At 44.9% G+C, this 20,223-nt stretch overlaps 1 protein-coding gene across 1 annotated transcript in view; it reads left to right on the top strand.

Annotated features, from left to right (window-relative positions):
- si:dkey-22o22.2 (neural-cadherin) overlaps window positions 1-20,223 on the top strand; it is a 101,402-nt gene that overhangs the window by 53,777 nt on the left and 27,402 nt on the right. The window contains exons 8-16 of the mRNA XM_067511715.1: window positions 1,810-1,982; window positions 2,067-2,235; window positions 2,315-2,485; window positions 5,152-5,324; window positions 5,984-6,151; window positions 11,737-11,986; window positions 14,103-14,230; window positions 14,342-14,528; window positions 15,155-15,298. Coding sequence (XP_067367816.1) covers window positions 1,810-1,982; window positions 2,067-2,235; window positions 2,315-2,485; window positions 5,152-5,324; window positions 5,984-6,151; window positions 11,737-11,986; window positions 14,103-14,230; window positions 14,342-14,528; window positions 15,155-15,298 — 1,563 coding nt within the window. The remainder of the gene's footprint in view (window positions 1-1,809; window positions 1,983-2,066; window positions 2,236-2,314; window positions 2,486-5,151; window positions 5,325-5,983; window positions 6,152-11,736; window positions 11,987-14,102; window positions 14,231-14,341; window positions 14,529-15,154; window positions 15,299-20,223) is intronic.

Raw genomic sequence — 20,223 nt, 5'->3', positions numbered from 1 at the left:
CCACGCAAACTTGGTCCCACAAGGCCTCATCTTTACACCATATTCCGATTCTGACATTCTGATGTCATTTGGTTCTGAATGTTACAAATTTAGTAGAAAGTTGCTCCACTTGCTGCACATTATGATGACACGTCCTCGATTCTTCATCGTCCGTCCTGGATCTTGTAGTAGGACTCATAATCTAGTTTTAATACCTAAACAGTTTATTTTATCTTTTATCTATTTTTGTGAGCTTCATGGCAACCTCACATTTGGACCATTGCCTTTGCACATCCTCACAAATTACAGCTGAAATGTCACAAAGCAGCATCAGATCATCTCAGCAACGGCTTCAAAGTGTTGTGGAAAATCACACTCTCAACTATCAGCATCTAGCCAGCAGAGTTATTAACCTCTTGCAGGGTCTGTTTATGTCGTGCAAAACCGGGAGTTCACATGGAAGAAGAAGTTCTTTTTTTGGTCAGGGATTTTCGGAAAACAGTTTAATCATCGAGACAGAAAGAATTCTGAAATTATTCGTTTAAAGTTCGTTTTTTTGAACAATCGCAAAATCGAGATTCAAGCCTCCTCAGCTGTCGTTTCCCTGGAGACGCCTGCCCGTGTGTCAGATTTGCTGGAGTAAAGGCGGCTGCAGCAGGTGGAAACGATGGGACAAAAGCCAGCAAAGGTCATGTTACCTCAGTGTTCTGGAAACAGCAGACATCCCACCTCATCTCCCTTTTATTGTCTTTGTGTGAGGACACCATCGTTCGTTAGCAAGCGACTTTGTGACGGTGCACGAAGTAACTTGAACACAAATGGTTTGATGTGTTTAGGGACAGTGCACCAAAAAAATGACTTTGTCTTTGTGTGTAATTCTGAAAACAGCGAGTACTTCAATGCCCTGACGTCGTTGTAGAGTTGTTGTTCAGGTTTCATTGCAGCTGAATCATTTCTGGTGCGAGGACACACACTGAAACGACGAGCACATCCTGCACTGATTACAAATTGTCCTAAAATGTCCTAATCGGAGACAAATCCGGACACATTAGCATTTAGAAGGCTATTGTATGTGGTCACATGCGTTCTAGACCACCTCAGCAAGTTTTAAACATCGGAACCAAGCTCACCTTGGTGGTGGTTTTACCTGAACTCAGCTCTGTGCACTTATGCTGTGATGTGCCGAGATGCATTTGTAAACCATGAGGTCACAAAGAGCGCGTCCACATGTTCACTGGACGATTGGTTTTATTAATAAGCACCTCAGCTGTTTTCCCCACTGACCAACTTTTAATGACCCAAAGACACAAGTTTATCTGGCCCCTCCAGGAGCTTCATGCATCCATGGAAACTGCCAGAATGACGCCCCAGAACAGAAGCTCACTGAGCAAAATGCTCTCACGCTAATAAAACGTTAAAAACATGATTCACGCTTAAACAAAATACTGCACATCAGTCATTAGTCAGAGGAAAACAAAGTACAGCTTTGGTGATTCACGTACAGTCAACAACTAGACTGGAGCAGTTCAGACGCTCACTTTAGCACAATGTTACTTCTTCAATGAGATTAAAGCCAAAAAAAGAATTGTACTGCTTTAAACAATTTTTTATATTGTTGAACCCCAGAAAAGCTGAACACTGTAAAAACTAAGGTAAAAATACACAAAAAAAGAAAACAAATGAAACCTATGCAAAGAAATTTCCATCAGCTGTGTTTTCCTTTAGTTGGACGCAGTTAATTCAACTGTAACTGTATTGTGTTGCTTAAACCTACTGCCAGTGTGGTAGTACACACAGGATACATACTAAAGTATTTCTGCTTCCCTGTAGGGATCATCAAGCTGCGGCGGAGTCCAGCGCCCAGGCTGAGGGGACCCCAGTACGTCCTCAATATCACCGTCACCGACGACAATGCCTCTGGTGGTCCGTACCCGCTCAGCAGCTCTGCACAGGTCATCGTGGGAATCAACGACATCAACAACAACAAACCCGTCTTCCAGGATGTGAGTCTGCTCTGAGGGTCATCACCAGTACGACCTCATATGTTCTTGGAACATGCACATTGATTTTTCTCTTCGTCTTGTTAGTGTCAGAACTACAGTCTGAACGCCGCCGTCCTGGAGAACCAGCCACCGGGAACGTTTGTCCTCCGCGTCCAGGCCCACGACGCAGACATGGGGGTGAATGGAGAAATCAAATATGGCATCATGCACAGAGACGGAGTGTCGTCCGGGTTTGACATCGACCCCAACACCGGTGGGTTCCACGCCGACATGAGTGTTTCCTTGGTAAACACTCAGGAAACACTAAAAGGCTTTGTGTCCCCGTTCGTCAGGTGTGATCACCACGGCGAAGAGTTTCGACCGCGAGCGTCAGAGGGAGTTCATGCTTTCGGTGACGGCCACAGATCAGGCCGAGGAGCCGCTCATCGGGATCTGTCAGATCACGGTTCTCATCGCCGACCAGAACGACAACGACCCCAAGTTTGAAAACAGCCGCTACCAGTGTGAGTTTCCTCTACTGCAGTTACAGCTGGTACTACTACTGCTACCACTGCTAGTACTACTACTACCACTGCTAGTACTACTACTGCTACCACTGCTAGTACTACAACTGCCACCAGTGTGAGTTTCCTCTACTGCAGTTACAGCTGGTACTACTACTGCTACCACTGCTAGTACTACTACTACCACTGCTAGTACTACTACTGCTACCACTGCTAGTACTACTACTACTACTACCACTGCTAGTACTACTACTGCTACCACTGCTAGTACTACTACTGCCACCACTGCTAGTAATACTACTGCCACCAGTGTGAGTTTCCTCTACTGCAGTTACAGCTTGTACTACTACTGCTACCACTGCTAGTACTACTACTGCCACCACTGCTAGTACTACTACTACTACTACTACTGCTAGTACTACTACTGCCACCACTGCTAGTAATTCTACTGCCACCAGTGTGAGTTTCCTCTACTGCAGTTACCGCTAGTACTACTACTGCTACCACTGCTAGTACTACTACTACTACCACTGCTAGTACTACTACTACTACCACTGCTAGTACTACTACTGCCACCAGTGTGAGTTTCCTCTACTGCAGTTACAGCTAGTACTACTACTGCTACCACTGCTAGTACTACTACTGCCACCACTGCTAGTACTACTACTACTACCGCTGTGAGCTTCTGCTACTGCAGTTAATTCTACTTCTCCTGGTTTTAATAATTTCCCAGCTAAAAAAAAAAAACACCAGTACTTCTCTCCTATTGATAGTTCTGCTGTTTAGAAGTAGTTTTCCCTCCTTGTGTGTCTGAACACAACACACCGAGGATTAAAAGCTTCGGCCTCGCTGACCTCTGTGCGCTCACCTGTACAACATCAAACCCTCTGTGTGTGCGTTTGAAGGTAAACTCGTGTTTGGAGGAAACAGGTGAAGTGTGGAAACCGTCTGACTGTCACCATGCATCACTCTGCGTCCTTGTAATCCTGGAAAGCTCTTTAGACTGATGAAATATTCACCGCCAGCTCCTGTGGATCCCTGTTTGTTTTCTATGTGTGCAAATATGTGTTTTGATAAGCATCGTGTCAGAAGTTCTCCTCGTCAGATTTGGGAAATGCACAGAGTGGCTCATTAACTATTTAACACTGAGATTGAAATGTTTCTGGGACATGCATTCAGTTACTCATCTACCACCGCTGTGTGTGTGTGTGTGTGTGTTTTCCTGCACAAACAGAACAAGTGATCTGGAAAAAACTCTCTTTAGCCTGCTTGTTATGATCTTTATCAAAGTACTTTAGAATCAGATACCGTTCATAGTACTTGTTTCTAAGAAAACTGACTTAGATTTAGACAAACTTATTTCAGCTCAGTGTAAAGTATATGTTACGCTAGATGTAACAAACATGCATCTCTGAACGTGGACTCTGCTCTAAAATCCAGTCTCTCATTTGTTCACCATCCTCCCTGACACACATCATCACTGTGTGGAGAAACAAGTGATGTTGGCCGATTGTGTCTCATTTGTGCATTTGGAACACGATGTTGCGACGTTTAAAGACACGGCAGCATGTGGCGCCACAGCTGCTTTGTTTGTTGGAGAAAACCACAGGAGACGAATCCCGCGTTTGCTCCTCCTGTTGTGTTTCTGTAACACACATTAGACTCAGCAGGATCTGATGTGATTATTCAGTTGAAATGTATCTGGTGAGACCCACAAATGTCAGAGGAACATTAGTATTGACATAATGCTTGAAATGCAGTAATACAGCAGAGGACCTCACCTCTGTCTGATCAGCGCTGACACACACATCGCAGTCAGCAGGACTGGAGGTTATATTCATAAATTAAGAAATGCATCTGTTGACTTTGCAGCGCGAGACCCAGAAATGACAAAACGAGGTGACACACTGCTGACACCACACAACTCTGCGTTCCCATTATTCTAATGTCTGCTCACCTCACACAGCGCTGTGCTGTTCTGTGCTCAGTCCGATTTAATGACGCCAGGACACAAACACCGGAGATGATTTTACGTGCGGCAGGTTCTGGTTGGATGCAAGGACAGAGACATGTCATGAGACACTGTGGCAGGTTTGAGTTGAAGTGCGACACTAATGAGACCAATGGTGTTGGTGCGTGTGAGCAGGAGTCACAAAAACAAAACTAACCTAATCCTGCCAGTACTTTTAAAATAAGTAGTCATTTTTAGCCCCGGTCCTTATGCTCGCAGCATTAAAACGTAGTAAAACTAGTATTATTAATTGTTGTTGCTGTACTAGGAGTGGTACTAGAGCAGTAGTGGTAGAAGTATTAGCATTGGTAGTTTTGCAGCAGCAGTAGTGGCAATATTTGTATTTCATCTAGCAGTGGCAATTGTTAAGTACTGGTGGTCACAGAATTACCAGTGTTAGAAGCAGTGGAATTACCAGAAATACTACCAGTGGTCTGATCATTTCAATAAACACCTTATCAGTGTGGCCTGTTCTGTTGTAGTAGGAGTAGTAACCATTGATACATGTACAGTAGTAGCAGTAGTGTCAGTATCACTAACATCAGCAGCAGTTGAAGTCAGCACATGTCAGCGCTGGCAGTACCAGTATCGGTAGTATTAGTAGTAGTTGTAGTAGCATCAGTAGCAGTATTTGATCCCCTGCCTCTTCTCTTAGACTTCCTGAGGGAGGACACTCCGGTGGGGACTAGTTTCCTGCGAGCGGCGGCGCACGATGACGACCAGGGGAGCAACGCGGCCATCATCTACTCGCTGTCCAATCAGAAGCCGGCGTACCTGCACATCAACCCCAGTACTGGTTGGATTTACGTCAACCATCCCATCTCACAGGTAAGAACCCACACACCATCAACTAACCAGGGATTTGTCCTCGTTTGTCTTCTGAACACTGTCCTCTGCTGTGTCCTGATGGATTCACATATGCAGTGAATGAATATGTGTTGAAGTGTAAATGAGAAACAACAGCATGTGCAGGATGTCTGCAGCTGATTGGCTGCTCCACCGTGAGAACAATAAAAGCTGCATCAAACAGACTTAAATCTGAAATCTTGAAATCTTGTCATGATTGTGTCTTTGTGTTTGTACAAACGTTCAAAGTCAAAGTGAAAATCCACAGCAAAGTGTTTAACGAACCTCTGTGATGACTGATGCAGATTCTTATTTCCATGATCTTTTAAACGACACTTCTGTCAATTATTTAGCAAAGGCACATCTCTCTCTCTCTCTGTCTCTCTCTCTCTCTCCCCCCCCCACACACACACACTTTATTCAAAGATCAACATTTTCTTATTCTCTTTGCTGTAAACATAATTTGACAACTGTTCAACAAGCGCATGGACATTATAAATTGACTTTGGTGCCAAATTTTAAAAATAAAAAACCTTCCTGCAGATTTATTCCATTATTCTCTACAAACTCAACCTAATATCAACTATAAAGAATAAATACTCACTCAGAGCTGCTGGATTTCCTGCCGTGTGTCCCTGCAGACGTCCAGGATCAACCAGCAGATCGTGGCGTCTGACGGAGGGAACCGCAGCAGCTCTGTGGAGCTGAGCGTCATCATCACCAACGTCCACAACCAGCCACCTCAGTGGGAGCAGGCGGAGTACTGGGTCACCGTGCCCGAGAACACCGTGCGAGACGCCAAGATAGTGGTGAGTGAGAGGACACGAGAGGACAAAACCGATTGGGTTGCTGTAAGCTTTGTTTTATCACATTTATCTTGATTTTATCAGCAAATTATTGATTATGGACAACATGATTTTGTACGTCTCTGTGTGGGACTTAAAGACGACGTGTTGGAAGTAGTTCTGCAGATGTTGTCACTGACACCGTGCTGCACCGTCTTGGTTGGTTTCTGTGGCTGGCTGTGCTGCTCAGTGTGGGAGGAGAATGATCCCTTTAGGCTCAAAAACTATTACACAAACAATGCTAGTACTAGTACTCTAGTAGTACCCACTGTACGTGACTTATATTTTACTTAAAGTGTTAAAAGTGTCTTCCTGTCCCTTTCTGTGGACCAGTGCAGCTTTATCTTTGGGGGGGGGGCATTACCTAACTAATGGTCTAATGGTCTAAACGATGGTTGACTCTGTTTTATGATCTGACGCCTTTTCACTCTTCACTCATGTTGGACCATCACACAGTGACTGGAACAGTCTCACTAACAGCTCTGTCATTTCAACAATACAACACTGATTCAACCACTGTTGTCCACAGAGCTGGACATAAGGTGAGGACGCACAGAAATAAATCCCTTAACTGGAGGAAAACGTATTAGGAAATATATTCACTGTAATGAGTATTAGAAGTGGAGTCAAAAGTAGAGATATTTGCTCTTGGATGTATTGCAGTAAAAGTCAAAGTAGCCATAATTACATTTACTTGAGTAAAATACAGCTACATGAACATTGTACTTGTAGTTTGTTACTTTCCATCACTACATGCAAGCAAAAAAAGTGTGGATGTCTTGACCTCTGCTGCTTCAATTTGATCAGAGAACAGGATGTTAACGATATGACATATCCAGAGTCATAAAGTTGCACAAAGCATTTTTGACATGTCCGTCGCTAAATTCAATGATGCTAAAGATGAAGATGCAACATTTAAGACAAAACTAAACCCTGATGCAGTCAAAGAAACGACAACCCTGCGCTCAATAATCCACCAACGTGCACGACTCGAGCAGGAAAACTGCAAATGTTGAACAAAAACAACAAAACTACCAATGCACTCGAGGGACATTTAGAGCTTCAATTTTGGACGATATTCAATTTGAAGAAGACATATGCAGAAAGAGGGACGAATATTTAAGGCCAGTCTTCCTCCTGCAGCAGTAAAAGAGTCTTTCACTTCCATCCTCCTTCACATCTGTGCCGAGCACCCGAGGAGCCACTTTCTTCTTCTTCTTCTTCTCCTTCTTCATCCCTTCTCCTCCACCCATCGCTCTCCCTCTGTGTCAGCACGTTTAGCCGAGTGCTTCGAAACATTTTTCTGCCAAGCAAACAACCAACCCACCCTGAGTCTGCCGCACCTGACTCTCTGAAGCCAACACACACACACACACACACACAGTGTTTGCCTGCAAACCTCCGGTGTTTTTTTTTTCTTTCTCTCTCTTTTGATCCCTCCGTCCTAATTTGCTCTCTTTTCCTAAGCTGCTGATTTAGAAGGTGGAGGAGTTTTTGCCCTCCAGCTGCTGGATTTTATGGAGGTTTTCAAACATTTGCAGTTTGTGTGTGTGTGTGTAAGCCTGTGTTTAAGAGTGTGAACCTGTGCTGTATTTAATCTGTCCTCCTCTTCCTCCTCCTTTTCGACCCCCACATCATTGCTGAAGCAACTGGAAATGATGGTGGTGATTTGGAGGTCGTCCCACCCACAGCTCCGTCTGTCGGAGATGATTGAGAGACGAGAGAGAGATAATTACACCTGCTGTCGCTGCATCACAATGGACTCTGTCTCATCACCTCAGAAACCGAGATGCTTAATTACTGTGTTTAACCTGACAGAGGCCGAGTGATGGAGGAAGGTAGGATGGAGAGCGAGAAGATGAGAAGAGAGGGAGTGAGATCAGTAAAAGTAAAAGAGACATGGTTAGAGTTTGTGATGAAAGTGGTGAAGTCAGAAATACCTGTTCCAAGTACTTTGATGCTTTGTGCTTTTAATGTTTCCCCTCTTCATCTCATTCCATTAAATGATTTGAAAATGATGCCTTTAAGTCATAAAAGTGACCAGTGTGCATCATTTAATGGATATCTTTGGCAAAATTATCTATTTTTTTTAGTCACAAATACTTGTTAGAAACCAAATGTGGATTCATCCGCTGCTGAAAATAGTCCCCATCACATTCACTGCTGCCCCTGGCTGGGTAACATATGATCACATCAACATTGGAAAGCGTGTGTCTGTCTGATGAGGAGTGTGCAGCAGATTGACATGTACACATACTGTGCAAACACATTTTTCAAAAAGCTTTAAAGCCTCCTCCTCCTTCCTTTCCACCGCAGTGTTAATTGCTCTGAGGAGGAACTGTTATTTTATATTTAGCAGCAGTAATAAGCTCTGTTAATTACACTGTTAACGAGGTGGAGGGGGGTGCACGCTGCAGAGGGAGGGGGGCGGGGGGGCGGTTAAATCCTTCATATCAATTAGATCCTGCTTAAATGCGTGAGTGTGAGCATCTCATGTTATATTGGTCTGCTCATCGGCTGGTTTTCACCCGTTTGCCTCCGTGGCATGTTTTTAAGCAGAAAAGCTTCAAAGTAATATGTTAGAAAAGATGGATTTGAAACATCCAAAATCTTTTGCAGACTTTTTTTCATCTACTGTATCACTCACGTATCTGACACAGACCCACAGAACAGCACTGGCACCAGCACAGACATATTCACATCTAAAGCATTTTAAAGTTTCGACCAGTCGTAGAAGGTCAAACCCTGCGTGTCACATGCTGGCGTCAAACGGACATGTCCCCCGTGTGAGACACCGCAGGGTTCGACACAGCGTGGATTGATTTTCAACTCGAGTGGCTTTTTATTGTCGTTGCAAACATGCACAGTGTGCAGAGTACCAACTACAGCAGGAAACAGAAAGTGACAAAAGTCCTAAGAAATATTGACACAGACACATTTAATGTGGTGTGAGTTATTTTGCACCAAGAATACGTTATGTAGAAAACACTAAGTCAGACACAAACGAAAGCTGTGTCTAGTGACGTAAAGTTCTTAGCAGCAGTGACATTTTGGGAAAGAAAGTCTCAGTTCAGTTTGCTTTAAGTCCAGTCACAGTCTCAACCTGCAATTCATATAAAAAACTAGTGGAAACTTGTACTCAGCCTGAATCCCTGCAGAATCTGGAATTGCTCTCTTCAGCTACATGTGGTAAACAAATCAAACAAGATAGTCATGATAACACCACTGGTTTCAAAGAGCCTTTTACTGAGAAGGTGCCTCATACGTCTGGGTTTGAAAGGCACCTCCCTTTAATCAAACTCCTCTCGGCCAACTGCTGCGTAGCATTTGCAGCTGACAGGACGATGTGTTTTCCAGCTGCTGAATCCGCAGCGATGTCTCCACAGGCGATAATCTGTGTGGGAGAAGGTGGCAGGCGCTGATCTGCTCAGCTCCGGCACCTTGCGCTGATGTCTAACGAGATGATTTCTCATTAGCGCCGATTCCGTGCGCTCTGCTTCCTCGGCCTGCTGTGAGGCACATCCACGCTCTGCTTCCTGAGGAGGGACGATGTGTCCTGACACGGCTCCTCACCTGGAAACTCAACTGGCTACTGCTGAGCCTGAGTGTCACGTTTTAAATGAACACTACTCTGTTAATTATGTGCCAGCATCATTTAGTTAAAATCTACTTTTGTAGAATTGTTTCTAAATTTGTTTCATCATTTTCCTTTGGATGTTGGCGTGTTCATGGGTTGTCGTCCTCACGTCCTAAGTGGCCAAGGACATAAGCCAGAGGCACCTTTGAGCTGCTGTGTGCACCAGGAGCGATAGGGCTGAGAGGGTTTTGGTGTTTAAAGTGGCTGACAGCGTTTCTCACTCAGCGTTTCTCCGTGTCACTGAGAGGAAACATGGTACATCTGCAGGGAGCAGAGCTGCTTTCCCGCAATTTCCCTTTTGGCTCATTGTCTTTGTGCTAAGCTAAGCTAATTATGTCATTACACTAAGGGGTCAAATGATGGTGCACTTAATTGAGCAACATTTCCATTTGAGGTCAGGCTTACAGGATGGCCTGGGTGTCCGACTGGGTTACAAATAAAAGATGCCTGGGTGTCTCCGGAGTTGATAGCTGGTCATCCTGACAGGACACATAATAAAGCAGAAGTGCCGTGTGAATAAATCTGCCCACTGCAGAACACGAGTCACAACCCAGCAGTGTTCTAGTGCTTTAGCTTCCTGCGGCTGAAACTCTCTAACGATATAATGAACAGCTTTTACTTTCAGTCCCTACTGACAGGGTTGGACCTGCACCACTTTCAACAAGGTTGCAAGTTTGTACATCACTGCAAAACATCACAGTGACCTCAAACTTCATATTCTATAAAAGTAAAAAACCTGAAACACCCAAACTAATTTCCATCATATACCAAAAGTCCAGCAAAGCACGTTCATACAAACCTTTTCCTGTTTTATCAGCCGCTCATTGGGTTGATTCTCTCTCTAACAATGTGTGAGTGTTCCTCGTACACGCATTAGTCATTTGGGCTTCAATTTGGGCTTTGGGCTTTAATCTTCTCCATCTTATTGGGGGGCGACTCAGGCTGGGGATTTAAAGCAGTTGTGCCCCGATTCCCAGGACTGTCGGTCCGATTCCCAGCTCCTCCTGCCACATGTTGAAACGTACCACACTGAACCTCAGGTTAGTTGTTAGTGGGTGAGTGAAGGCCAAGTGTGTGATTGGGTGAATGTGAAGCATTTCAGACAATTTATGATTCTTAGCCATCTGAATCTGAATGAAGCTGTGAGAAACATTGGTGTCTGAATGACAAGCAGCCACGAAGGTAAAGTCAGCAGTGTTACAGTGCAGATTCCATGTCGGTAAGAACAAACTTATACGTAGTAACCATTAAGAAACTGAAGGTGAAATAAAATGATCTTTGCTTCTCTGTGTGTCCGTCAGTCTCAGGGCATGAAGGGAGGCAGCATCAGTCAACCATGGGAAAACACAGTCCTTCCCTGGGAAGGTTGGTCAGGGAGGACAAAGCCTTAAAAGCTGTTTCACACACACACACACACACACTGAGGTCGGCTGAATCTACAGCCAACAGAATAACATGAGCCTTAAAAGCTCTGCTCCTGCTGCTACTGGTCGGGACAACACACACACACACACACTTATACTGATTCAAACACATATTTTCTAGCTACTTCACATGCAGAAAATCATCAACAAAACAGAAATGAAATCCTTTTTAGGTGTCAGAAAAGTTGTGGAGCTCTTTCCGTCGCTGCTCCGTGTCCATAGAAGGACTGAGCTGCAGCTCCAAGCGTTACAAATCCTGCATTCTTTGAAATGTAGCTGTGTATCCTAGGATGTCACTTATCTGGTGAGTGTTAACGGTTTATGGTTCGAGGAGACGTTGAGGCAGTTGGAGCTGTCATCAAGATAAAGAGCATCTGTTGACGGCAAACAGCTGTGTGATAACATGATGTCACTGTGAAGCGGGACTGCGTCTGGTTGTTTAGAATGAGAAGCAACCGTTAACTCTCTCCTCTTTCTGTCTCTATCAGACCATCAAGGCCACGTCCCCCCTGGGTGACCCCCGTGTGACCTACAACCTGGAGGAGGGTCAGATGCCGGAGACCAACATGCCGGTGCGGTTCTACATCAAACCCAACCGGGCGGACAGCTCGGCGTCCATCCTGGTGGCCGAGAACCTAGACTACGAAACGACTCGCTCCTTCATGCTCAGAGTGCGTGTGCAGAACGTCGCCGCCGTGCCCCTCGCCTCCTTCACCACCGTCTACATCAACGTGACAGGTGAAGAGTGTGTGTGTGTGAGAGTAAATGCTGGCATGTGTCACTCCAAGCAACATAACTAATAAAGTTGCTGCTCAAACTAAAGTCAGAAATATCATGATATGTATCTGCAACCGTTTGTCAGGGGTTTGGCTCGTAAGTGACAAAGTGTATGTTTATACATAAATTTAATTCATATAGTCCACAAACAAAAATCATTTCAAAGCACTTTAGCTCACAGTCAGCTCAATAGTCTGCACTTATATAGCACTTTTCTACCTATTGGCACTCAAAGTGCTTTACACTGCTTCTCATTCACACACTCACACACACCGATGGGGGAGCTGCTATGCAGGTCTGTTGACGTACCTGTGTTTCACCTCTCGTCCGATCGTCATCATTCCTGAACATCTGGCTCACGGAGACAGGCCTATAACGTCTCAGTGGTCATCTGTAAGCAACTTACGAGGGACAGACACAAAGAGACACACGGGAGCAACTTAGGGTTCAGTGTCTCGCTCGAGGACACTCGTGCTTTGTGGTCCGCCAGCTGATTCAGTACAGACAGAAGTATTCGTAGTACAGAATGTGGGATGTGCTAATCCAGGGAGCAAATGTGAGACGTGTTGGTTTTCTGTTTGCTGGTGAGCACTGGACAGCGGTGTGTGATGACACGTTCACGCGTGATGCTGATGTGCATCACAAACATGTGATCAGCACAGGATCCGCACACTTCAAAGGCTGCATTTGAACAGCAGTTGCGTCGAGTCCTTCACACACAGCCTTCGTTCACTGGGCCCTGAGCTCTCCCAGAATCTCTGGGACCGCTGATGAGACGCAGAGTCTGATGAGTACAACCATGCAAACAGTTTTGACATCAGGCATTAAACATTGGTGGAGTGGTTCGCCCTGCCGACCTACAGCTAGAAGATCACGGTTCGATTCCTGACTGACCGGGGCCTTTCTCTGTGGGCTTCCTCTGGCTTCCTCCCACAGTCCTTAGAGATGCATGTTACAGATAATGAACGGATGGATGTAAGACTCCCACATTAATGCGACTTGCTCTGCCACTCAGCTGGTTTCATCTAATTGGGAATCGCTGGTGCCACAAATGAGGAATTCTCTGTAGTTGGCTTTAGCCTTAATGGTCCACGTGTTATTTCGAAGAATTTAACACACAGCTGACGCCTTTTAACGCGCATCCTACATCAGCAACATGATGGTGTTTGTTGGCCTTTGTCAGGGGTTAAAGGTGACGCACAAGGTTCCAAAGTTGAGAGAGAGGATTGTATTTCAAACTAAGCATCAGGCTGTTTGTATTGTAACAGCACTTTTAATTTGACACGGGGCTGCTGAATCCCCCTTTTTCGTACTCTTGATAAAAGTCGCCGCTCAGCTCCGACCAGCGGAGGGAGAGAAGCCATCAGGGAACGACAGAGACTAGACGTAATGAGCAAAACTGCAGGAGGAGAAAGAGAAGGAGGTGAATAATGAAGGGCAGTTCATGTCTTCTGCTTGTCTGTGGCAGTGAAAAGAACAGAGGAAGGAAGCAGCAGCCACTGGTGGCGTGAGCTCCACGCCGCCTCATTTTCACAGTGACTCATTTCCCAATCAGCATCTGTAGGCGGGTGGAGGGACGCAAAGAGGAGACAACACTTCCTGACTTTGATTGGCTTTGAACAAACCCACACTGGACGCTGTAATTGGCTTAGCGGAGCTTGAAAGTGAGCTGACAAGCTGCTTTGTGGACTCTTCCGGGTGTTTGGAGAATAATTCCTCACTAATAACTCAGTTTTCATTAGCGAGAGGAGACACAGTCCAACTTTTTGATGGACTCAGAAACCACAGACTGTTTCTCTGTCTTGCTTTTTGTCTTTGTGTGCAATTGATGTTTTCTTGATGGCTGTAAAAGTTGCAAAAGCACAAATCTTTCTGACTTTCGTAGCTTCTCTTTCCCTTTCGTCTCAGTAACATTCTGTCTGGCCTTTTCCGTTTTTAATCCATTTTAATCTGCTTTCACAGGCCTGACAGATTCTTTGTGTTCTTCTGCCAGCAACAACAACAATAACCATAAATTTAGAAAAACTGCAGATTTTTTTCGTTGCTGCTTATCGTGTTCTTGTCTCTCTGTCATCAGACGTGAACGACAATGTCCCTTTCTTCTTGTCGTCCACCTACGAGGCCACGGTTCCCGAGGGAGCAGAGATCGGCACATCAGTTGCTCAGGTGTCGGCCACAGACCTGGACTCAGGTCCGCACGGAATGGTGAGTAACGCTCACAAGTGCGCTGATCATTTGTTATCTTCTTCTGCTGCTGCTTCTTTCACCTTCTTCTTCCTCCTCCTCCTCCTCCTCCTCCTCCTCCTCCTTCTTCAGATCCACTATGTGATTCTGAAGGACGAGAGCGGGGACTCGCAGCTCTTCAGCATCGATCCGCACAGCGGCGTCATCGCCACCCGAGCCTCTTTTGACCGAGAGCAGAAAGCCTCATATTTGATCGAGGTGCAGTCACAGGATGGTTCCGAGTCGGCTCGACCAGGCCAGCAAGGACAGCCCAACACAGGTAACGCGCACACACACACACACACACACACACACGCACACACACACACACACACAACATCAACAACGCTGCACATTTTGCCTCAACGACAGTCTGGCCTAACTTCATGTCCTCCCTCACTGCATCCAGAAATCTCCTCTTTGGTCGTCCTCTGGCAGCTCCACCCTCAGCATCCTTCTACTCATATATTCACACTTTCTCCTCTGAACATGTCCAAACCACCTCAATCTGTCCTCTCTGACTTTATCTCCAAACATCTAACATGATCTGTCCCTCTGATGTCCTCATTCCATGTATTGCATTTATCCAGACTTCAGACTGGGACCCGGAGACACACCCTTGTTCCTTGGTCGCATTAACATTATGACCACTTGTACAATCTAATCAAATCCAATACTGCAGTTCTACCATGAATTCTACTTTACAAGGTCATAATTTGTCAGTTTTTAGGTTGAAACTGTCAGAAAGATGATAATTCTCGTCTCTGTCAAACAGTGTGGTGGAGTCATACTGGAGGGCTTTATAAGAACATATGGTTCTAATGTTTTTGGTCACTATATATATATAATATAGACTTTACTGAAGAGGAATATAGAGAAGTTCAGTAAACTGTGTCTTTCAACCAGACACGGCGTACGTCAGGATCTTCATCACTGATGTGAACGACAACGCTCCGGCGTTTGCTCAGCTGGTGTATGAGGTGAGCGTGGAGGAAGACAAGGAGGTCGGCTTTGTCCTCATCACTGTCACCGCCAACGACGAGGATGAAGGTGAGTCTGAGCACCGGCGTCGAAGTAGAGAGTGAATGTGCAGGTGTGAGTGACGTTTCTCTCGGGTGTAGATGGGAAGTTTATGATCATGACTTTTCAACAACGTGTGTCTTTGCTGTGGTTCAGCTACAGGAAGGGGAGAACTTGTGGCAGACATTTTGTGTATCTGTGTGGTTTGGTCAAGTTGGGTTTAGGCTGTGTGCTTCTATAGGTCCACATCAGGTCTTACAGGACACAGTATCTGTCCTGTCCATTGATGCACGGGAGAAATGACATGTTTCTGATCAGTAACGAATTAGATATAAACGTCCTAATTCTGTTTTCCGCTCACTCTTCTTTTGAGATCGTTTCTTTTCTCTGTCTTCTCCTGCTCCTGTATTCTGTGGGTAACAGTGTGTCGCACAGCGCTGGAACTAGCTGTTGGTAGACGAGGAGGTTAAAAGTCAAAGTCTCTTCCTGCTCCGTCTTATTCTCTCCTCGTTCTTCTCCTCCTCCTCCTCTGCTCCTCTCTTCGTCGTCTTCTTCTCTCGGTGTCACAGCTCGTTAGCGAGTGCTGCTGCTCCCCTGAGGTCAACAGTTTTGATGTTTGTGTCTTTGTTTGTGTTTGTCCCTCTTCCTCCTCCTCCCCCTCCTCCTATGTTCTAAACCAATAGGCAGCATGAGGCAAAAAGAGGGAAAAAAAATCCAAAAACACAAACACAAACTCTGTCTCTATCTCTCTCTTTTAATGACGGCTGTTGGCAACGTCTCAAAGCCTCTGGGGGTTTTCTTTACTCAGAAAGCCGACTGACGCCTGATTGTTTATTTTCTTATTTTAATCTTTATTTTTCCTGCATAGAAGAATCCACATTCACATAGTCTGACACTCTGCTTCGTGTTCATATTCAAGGTTCATCGGATGATTTATAATGGGGATGTCCTAACCTGTTGGGCTGGATTGGGCCTTTGTGTTTAGAAAAAAATCCCTAATTTAGACGGAAAATATAGATAATTATTAAATAAAAGTTGTATAAAGGAATAGATTGAACGTCTTTATACAACAAAACCAATTAACCAGTCATAAGGGCCTCAACTGCCCACATGATCCTCGTCATTGATTAACCAGCCCTTGTTCATCTACATGACATGTATGTATGTCTTTAAATTTGGTCGAGAGGTTGTAAATATTTCCCTTTAATTAATTTTCTATCCACTGTCAGGTTGATTGTTCATCACTAAACTGTGGGTGATCAGAACTCTGAGTTTCAGGACTCAGGACTGATGATTAGGTCAAATACACTGAGGCTTTATCCCCAGTTTGGTATTCGTCAAAGGCTCCCCATGATAATTGACAAACACCCCTCGACTGACACCCCCCCCCCACTCTGAACCTTCCTAACAGGCAGATAGGTGGAAGGTGTATGTAAAACCTAAGAGCTGATCCCTGCTGAATCAGCACTGGGAGCATTACAGACAGATTTAAGTGGCCTTTCACTTGTTCCTAGATTTTGGTCCATTATCTGCAAGAAATGCATCTTTTTAATGAAACCCCTCCCCCACTGATCTCTGGTAGTTAGTTAGCAACTTGTGCTCTCGCAGTAAAGGAAGATTTAAAGGCATTAAAGGCTTTTCTAAACGATTCCATGACCCTGTCTTTGTACTGTAAATCATCCAGTCTAGGACAAAGGTCTAAAAATCCATAAACATAACCACAGCTGCCCACTACGTGCTCATGCAGTGTTCAGTGTTCTTGTCATTTGGTTCACTTTGCAATAGTCTTTTGTGCTACTTTATTTCCATTGCAAAACTTGGACATCACTATTGCTAATGTATAGCACCCACCAATGTGTGATTGCTGCTCTGGGACTGTCCTGGAGTTTGGGGTCCACTCTGATCCTCGGGGTTTCACAGTCCGTGACCCCTTGTAATATAAATAATTATATGGTTGATTGAAGAACATGCAGGTAGGATGATACACAACTGTCACCAACAGATTGTGTGGATATTATTAGTTATTAGCACCTCTTCCTGTCTTCCGACACGCTGATCCTGCTGTGTTTACGTGTATGTGCAACATTCCCTGTACATGAGAGGTGTCAACTGTGTGTCTGAAGGTGAGAGAAGGTGAAATGTTAAAGCTCCAGTCTGACATTTAATGAGCTGTAAACTGAAGGTCTTATCCTCTGACTGCTGTACCACTGTCACCTTGGCTGCAGGCGTGTGTGTGTGTGTGTGTGTGTGTGTGTGTTACCCATTATGACCACAGTTTGTTGTTGAATCTGACAGGTGTAGAAGCACAGGTGACCTTCTGTCCAGATAAAAACTGGAGGTCAGACAAATACACTAATCCCCTCCTTTGCTATTAAACCCCTGTGTTTATTTCAGGTTTTGTTGCAATTATCCAGGGTGGACTGGAAGTGGGGTGTAGATTACCAAGCCTCCTACCTCCCCCTCCACCCTGGTCTACAGCTAATTAGGCGCAGCAGCTTTTGTCACCCAGTGTGTTTTCTGGATACTGTTTGCTACTCTGAGTGGAAAATTTGCTGAACTAAGTGCGTCTGGTAATGAGATCAGGAGGCTTTTTTTTGAAAATCCGCTGAGTTTCGTGTTTCATTTTAGTGTCGCCCTGGGGTTTAGTAAACACACACACAAGCACGCACACACACACACACACACACCGCTGCATTGAAGTGAAATAGTATTGAGTAAATAAAGGCTAATGAGTGTGTGTGTCGTTGCTCTTGTGATTTTACATGTTACAGAGCAGAAGTGATGTTACCGTGCGGATGATGTCCAGATCCAGAGCCAGCGTGTAGTGAAGAAAGAAACAAGTCTACTAACTGTTGTTGTCGGGAGATAATTAGATCAGCTGACTGGCTCATTCAAGCTCAGCAGCACAGATGTGAAGGCAAAATAAAGAGACATTAAAACCTCCACAAATATGATAAATGAGACAATATGCAAACATTGCAAAGAAAGAAACGTTCAGGTGCAGTACAGAGCTTATTAATAGTCACTAAATTACACATCACATATTACTAAATATACCCAACAATTGGTCCCCGGAGACCCCACCCTAAACCTACAGGATCTGACTTTAGAATAAAGTATCACAAACTGTTTTAATGGCGTCACCACGCAGCACTTTTGGGTGGTGCCGTCAACTGAATCTTAAGAAGCCGCAGTATCTCTTGCAGCCATCAGAGGCCAGAACATGAGATGTTTTCTAATGCAGATTTACATCGATATGAAAAATGCTCCAGAGATGAGTGTAGTCCTTCAGAGTGTCGACCTGCAGTCAGCACTCAGGGACGACTTTCCCCTCAGGTCCATCTCACGAGGAGCAGAGATCTGACCTTAATCTCAATTTTGGGCCTCCTGCTAGACCGTGAATTAAATCAGCCCTATCCCTCAGTGTGTGTGTGTGTGTTGAGAGGGCCAACGCCATATGGCCACACTGATCATTAGGGAGGGTGCCGGAGGCAAAAACCACTGGAGCTGTTCCCCTTACACACATTTAAGACACTCACAATAACGCACACATACACATGGGAACTCTGCGTGTGTCACAACGGATCATGCTCAGAGGCTGTGAAGGACCGGTGCACTTACGCTTTTCCACAAACACACACACTACTTTCCGTTGTCATAATGAAGGTCCTCTATGTCTCTGCAGATGGTGTTTGTCTCCTAATGTCTCCTTGGTGAGACTTTAGGAGACAGGACGGACCCAGACAGACCTGCCTCTGGGCTCTGAACATGCATGTGTGTGTGTGTTTACCAAGTCCGTGTGTGTTGGCATCTTATCAGGAAATAAGAGGAGAGGAGGACAGCAGGGCAAAGGAAACAATCGAAGAGATGAGGGAGCATAGGTGGAGATATGGTCGAGAATAGAGAGAAACAAGCGAGAGAAATAGAGGTGGGAGAAGGAAAGAGACAAAGGGGGACAGGAGCATAGGAAGAGTTTGGGAAACAAAGAGAAGGAGGAAGGATGGAAGCATGAAATTAGTGAAGAGGCCGAAAGGTTTAAGGAAGAGAGGAGAGACAGGATGGGGAGACCAGAAACAAGGTCAGAATTTTTAAAAAATGGGAGGAGAAAAGAAGTTAGGGAAGAAAGACAAGTGAGGAGGAAAGAGGCCAGGAGAGGAAAGGAAAGAAGGAAGCAAGATGAGAGCGGATAGGAGGAGACTGTATGACATTAACTCTGTGTGTTTTCTCCCTTAGTTGTCTTTGTCCACCTCTGTCCCCCTCTCTCTGTCCCTTTCTGCAGGTGTCCCTGTGTGTCTTCCTGTGTGCAGCTACTGGTCCAACCAACCAGCCAGATGTTTTCTTGTTGCTTTTTGTTGCTCTGCTCTTTTCTCTCTTCACTTTCCACTCGACCCAACCGGTCAAGGCACATGGTCGTCCACCCTGAGCCTGGTTCTGCTCAGGTTTCTTCCATTTAAGGGAGTTTTTCTTCTCCACTCTTCCCCAGGGCTTGTTCAAGGGGAAATTGTTGGGTTCTCTCTATACATCTTTATAGTCTTGACTTTATTCTGTAAAGTGCCTTGAGATGACTTTGTTGTGAATTGGCGCAATATAAATACAGGTGAATTAAAATGAATATGGAGGAAAATCAAGGAGAGAAGGAGGAATGAGAGGAAAGAGAAGAAAAACATGAGTGCGTAAAAAGCAAAAGGCAGAAAAACGATTGATGAGATGATAAGGAAATGAAGTGATGACGGGGGAGGAAAGGAGGAAGGAAGGAGACAAGGACTTAGGAGAGAAGGATTTAAGAAGGACAGAGGAAAAAAGCAACAAGCTTTGAGAAGATGTAAGAGTAAAGAAGAAGAAGGAGATGTGAGAATAGGAGGCAAGAGAACAGAAAAGAAGAGTTTAGGTGAGAAAAAAGAAGCAAGACCAAAATGGGAAAAAGACGAACGAGAAGAAAAGTAAGGGATTGACTG

Source organism: Channa argus, chromosome 7 (assembly GCF_033026475.1).
Source record: "Channa argus isolate prfri chromosome 7, Channa argus male v1.0, whole genome shotgun sequence".
Lineage (NCBI taxonomy): Eukaryota > Metazoa > Chordata > Actinopteri > Anabantiformes > Channidae > Channa > Channa argus.
Note: the sequence above shows the minus strand (reverse complement) of the source record. Positions and strands in the feature narration are given on the sequence as shown.